The sequence below is a fragment of the Sinocyclocheilus rhinocerous genome, unplaced genomic scaffold (assembly GCF_001515625.1).
Source record: "Sinocyclocheilus rhinocerous isolate Xijiao unplaced genomic scaffold, SAMN03320098_v1.1 scaffold776, whole genome shotgun sequence".
Classification (NCBI taxonomy): domain Eukaryota; kingdom Metazoa; phylum Chordata; class Actinopteri; order Cypriniformes; family Cyprinidae; genus Sinocyclocheilus; species Sinocyclocheilus rhinocerous.
The window spans coordinates 510,834-515,936 of NW_015647486.1; the positions used below are offsets into that span (position 1 = coordinate 510,834).

The 5,103-nt window shown below is 36.0% G+C and overlaps 1 protein-coding gene and 1 long non-coding RNA gene across 2 annotated transcripts in view; one reads left to right on the forward strand and one right to left on the reverse strand.

The window, feature by feature from the left end:
- Positions 1 to 5,103, forward strand: part of hdac7a (histone deacetylase 7a) — a 95,994-nt gene that overhangs the window by 16,781 nt on the left and 74,110 nt on the right. Inside the window, exon 2 of the mRNA XM_016513659.1 lies at positions 3,249 to 3,320. Within this exon, the coding sequence (XP_016369145.1) occupies positions 3,249 to 3,320 (72 nt within the window). The remainder of the gene's footprint in view (positions 1 to 3,248; positions 3,321 to 5,103) is intronic.
- Positions 1,431 to 2,321, reverse strand: LOC107709242 (uncharacterized). Its single transcript, XR_001636471.1, has 3 exons — positions 2,191 to 2,321; positions 1,533 to 1,534; positions 1,431 to 1,469 (listed from the first exon to the last, which is right to left on the reverse strand). It is a non-coding gene; the product is annotated as an uncharacterized LOC107709242 (long non-coding RNA).

Consider the following 5,103-nt stretch of genomic DNA (forward strand, 5'->3'; position numbering starts at 1 on the left):
GAGCTGACATAAGCTCAAGTTTATGCATAAACAGATGATTCATGTTATCCAGCATCATGAACTGAAAATGTTGTTCTTTCAGCACAAAGGAATATCACATGGTCAGTGTCACAAATTTACTTACAATTGATTAGAAATTTCATCATAAATTTACTTCATAACTTTTTTTTTTTTTCTTTCGGTTTAAAACTTATGGTTTATTTTATGCTTTAAACAAACAAAGACTTTCGAGCCCCACTGGATGCTCTATGTTTATATAAATCTCTGCATTCAATAGAATACAATAGACGTTAAAAGGCTAAACATGCTGAAAATCAAGGCTTTGCTGGCAGTGTAGGAGAGTTTACTTTGACGCACATGTGTGTGTGTGTGTGTGTGTGTTGTGTATCGCCTGTTCCCCTGCTGTGCTGCTTCACTGTCAGATTGTGGTCTTGTTATTTTCAGCTGGATATGATTCAGACTGAAGGACTGTGTAATTATAACACACACACACACACGTCTGGTTTGCTATCCTTGTGGGGACTCTCGGATATGATTCAGACTGAAGGACTGTGTAATTATAACACACACACACACACACACACACACACGTCTGGTTTGCTATCCTTGTGGGGACTCTCCATAGGCGTAATGGTTTTTAGATGAGGGTTTCTGGTAAGACTGTTGGGATCCCCCGTTTGGAGGAGCATTTAGGTGCAGCACAACACTGCTTTAGTTTCATTATATATGTGTGCAGTATGTGTGTGTGTGTGTGTGTGTGTGTGTTCAAGGGTCTTTGTTTGGTTCCTCTGCCCAAGAAATGATTTAAGTATTTAAAGAGCATTGAGGTTTTATGTGCTGGAACCCGCTTCACTGTCAAAAGCGACATATTTGACTACACGTATGAAAGGAAAAGTGCTGTGTTTGTTGCTTCTTTATACCAAACTGAAGTATAAAATGTTTTTCGTAGCAGTAAAAATGCTGCATGGGTGTACGATGGCCAGAACAGCAGTCTAGGTGAACGTGGGTAGGTTTTGAGACACAGCCAGTGTAAGCCGGTGACGAGAACTGAGCGATCGGGCCTCACAGAGGAAATCAGAAACTCACTGGAGACACTCACTGTGTGTCCTGGTTTCTGAGAAACGGGTCATGTAGTGGTTTCAAAGCACGTGTGCGGCGCGTGAATGCTGACCGGTGCTACTGAAACATGGCGTGGTTTAGATGGTGAGTAGTTACAGAGTTTTGGAGTACACTAGAGTGCAGTGTGGATGTGGCTGCAGCCTCAGCCAATGAAATAACAGAGAAGGAAACAATGCGAGAATGCAGGCGTGGGACGTCACACGCTATTTTTGGAGAACTCCTCCCACATTTCTATTTTCGTCCGCCTCAGGGGCGGGGCTTACCGAGGTACTTGTAATAACTCACTTTCTCCCTCTCGCACCACTGCCGAACATCGCTGCTGGTCTTTTTAATGGATGTCAGACTACTAACTAAGGATTAAGACAAGCTTTAACAGAGGAAGCATTTGGACATTAAAAACAAAGCGTAAAGACTTCTGCAAAAAGAAGAAGAAGGAGTTTCACACAAGGGAATAACGACCTGTTGCATGCTTTTATCTTTCACATAAGGTACAGGCTGTCTTTCACATTATAAACTGTGTCCTGCTGCTTTAGTCTTTATAAGGAAGTCACGTGTGCGGCGCGTGAATGCTGACCGGTTCTGTTTTACTGAGAAAGACAGAAAGAAAAGAAAAAAAGCCTGACTGACATGCACTGAAAGTACATGTGCATATGCACATAATGTACATTTACACGGTCTTGCATCATGCATGGTTGTTTTGTAATACATGTTATCTTTGGAGGAAATCAAAAGGTTTCCTTGCTATTGAAAGATAAAACTCCTGAAGATGAACAGAGACTCAAAATTAAACTTGAGTTCAAACAATTTTAGTGAACGTGTAAAAAATGTAATCAGATTGTTGCAAAAATACATTGTAATTTATTTGCAAATTACATGAATTAAGCGCGCTTTACACAACAACATATCAAACCAAGTAGGCTATAATTTATTTTAGATGAAGACAAACACACTTTTTCTAGCGAAACATTTCATAAAAAGAAAAGCATATACATATATTTTTTGGTTATTAAGCAATAGATAAACAGTTCAAGACAAATCTAGACAAGAATTATTGATATTATAACTACTAACTAAGGATTAAGACAAGCTTTAACAGAGGAAGCATTTGGACATTAAAAACAAAGCGTAAAGACTTCTGCAAAAAGAAGAAGAAGGAGTTTCACACAAGGGAATAACGACCTGTTGCATGCTTTTATCTTTCACATAAGGTACAGGCTGTCTTTCACATTATAAACTGTGTCCTGCTGCTTTAGTCTTTATAAGGAAGTCAGTTTGCCTGGCTTTTTCAGTAGCTATGCCTTTTGAAAGCTTTGCATGATTATGCTGTCGCTTATTTTGATAGCGATGCGTCAGTCTCTCTTTTTGCGCGTTCTTGGAGTATTGTTATTAATGAATTATTTACATATTTATGTTGTCAAGCATGGCTTTAAAACCTATCCGTCTTTACATTTAATAATTATACAGAATACGTGCACTGTGTTGGTGAAACCGATGCATGTAAAGAATAAGTTTAGAAACAAAGTGGAAATGAAACCCAAACAGACCAAGAAACAAACAATTAAAGTCGTCTTGTCTAAAATAGCTGGTGAGAAACTTAGTTCTCTATACTGGACTCGAGTCTTGAAATGCGTCTTTAACTAAAAAGCTTTCAGTTTGTGTGCAGTTTGACTTAAAACAGTGTGACTTGCCTACCTAGACAGCATTTTTAGGCGTTTAGTGATGGCCAAAACTATCTAGGTAACGTAAACAGTGCACTGTTTGAGACTACTACGGTTCGTATCAGACTTTAGCCGTTACAGAATTTTACCATGGTTACCATAATCTTTTACCGTAATGGTTACCATAGTTGGGTTACTGTACTTACTATTACCGCTAATCTTTCATTTAAACAGCTTTCAGAATCTTTCATTTTATTCTTTTTTAATTAATTAACTTTATTTCGGTTTTTGATGACAGCGGTTCACATATTAAAGCCCTACCGTTGTTGTTGTTGTTGTGTAGTAAGCTAACTATTGTGTGTTTGCAATGTATAACTGACAGAAACTATGCCATACATGCTTGTTTGTAAGGGTGTGAGTGGCAGGAAATGAAGGCTCTCTCAAACATCTCCACTTCTTCTCGTTCCGCAGATGGAAGTTGTGCATTGGGACTGATCGTTGAGTCAGATCAGAGAGACACTCACTGCTGGGGAGAGACAGCAGGTATGTTACCTTCATTTCAGAGGAGCTTTAGGCTACCTGTGTGATTTGAGATGATGACATCCTTTGCCTTTACATGAGTGAATAAAAGAGCCGTACTTCCCGGTGTTGTCGAATTCTGCACCCCTGCCAGATTATGCACCCCCTAGTTGAAGTCGCTACCTTGATTGCCTAATCCCAACCCCACCCCTAATCCTAACCCCTCCCCCACACCTACTCCTAAACCTACCAATACTAGGGGGTGCATAATCTGGCAGGGTGCAAATTTCGGCACTACACCTGTACTATTTACTTCAGGAGCATTCATGAAATTATAGGCCTATGTGATGCGGACTTAATTATAAGGGTCCAAAAAAGTATTAAGGAGCACTTAAAATGTCTGAATGCAATTGCATTAAATAACTGAATGGCAAAGCATGTGGCACCTGCAAGGAAATGCTGCAGGTTTTCTCAGAACATTTTTTTCTTTTAAAATTCTAACAAAACAAGGTGATTTTTGGTGGATGTATGACGTCCGTTCACACAGGTGAGAATTACATTAACTAGCGTATGCTTCATATTTGACAACGACAAAGTGTGCATAGAGTTTGTCTCAATCATCAGAAGAACTTTTTTTTGGAGCCATTGTACACAATTGTTTGAAAGATGTTTTAATGTCTGTCATGATCACCAAGGCTGCATTTATTTGATCATTAAATACAGTATTTGTATTTATTGTGAAATATTATTACAATATAAAATAACTGCTTTCTGTGTGAATATATTGTAGAATTTAATTTATTCCTGTGACGTCAAAGTTGAATTACATTTTTTCAGCATCATTACTCCAGTCTTCAGTGTCACATGATCCTTCAGAAATCATTCTAATATGCTGATTTGCTGCTCAAGAAAAATTGCTGGTTATTATCCATGTTGAAAACAGCTGTGCTGCTGCTTCATATTTTTGTGGAAACTGTGACTATGTTTTTTTTTTTTTTTTCCAGGATTCTTTGATGGACAGAAAGTTCAAAAGAACAACAAAAGAATACATTTATTTGAAACAGAAACAGGTTTTTGTAACCATATTAAAGTCTTGATAATTGAGTAATTTCTTTCTTTCTTACTGCCTTTACTTACTGATCCCAAACATTTGAATGTACTTAATGGATTTTTATTTTTTAAAAAGTTAATTTAATGCATTTAATGCAAATATAAATAATAATAATAATTATTAATACACTTATGTTCAAAATATGTAGTAATAATAATAAGAATACTTTTATTCAGCATTCAATTTAAGATGCATTAATCAAAAGTGGCAGTAAAGCATTTATAATGTTGTCATATTTTTGTGGAAACTGTGACTGTATGTTTTTTTTTTTTTTTTTTCCAGGATTCTTTGATGGACAGAAAGTTCAAAAGAACAACAAAAGAATACATTTATTTGAAACAGAAAGGTTTTTGTAACCATATTAAAGTCTTGATAATTGAGTAATTTCTTTCTTTCTTACTTCCTTTACTTACTGATCCCAAACATTTGAATGTACTTAATGGATTTTTATTTTTTTTAAAGTTAATTTAATGCAAATATAAATAATAATAATAATTATTAATACACTTATGTTCAAAATATGTAGTAATAATAATAAGAATACTTTTATTCAGCATTCAATTTAAGATGCATTAATCAAAAGTGGCAGTAAAGCATTTATAATGTTGCAAAGATCTCTATTTCAAATAAATGTTTCACTTTTGAAAAAAAAAAAAATCCTGAAAAAAAAAAATATAAAATGGTTTCCAAAAAAAA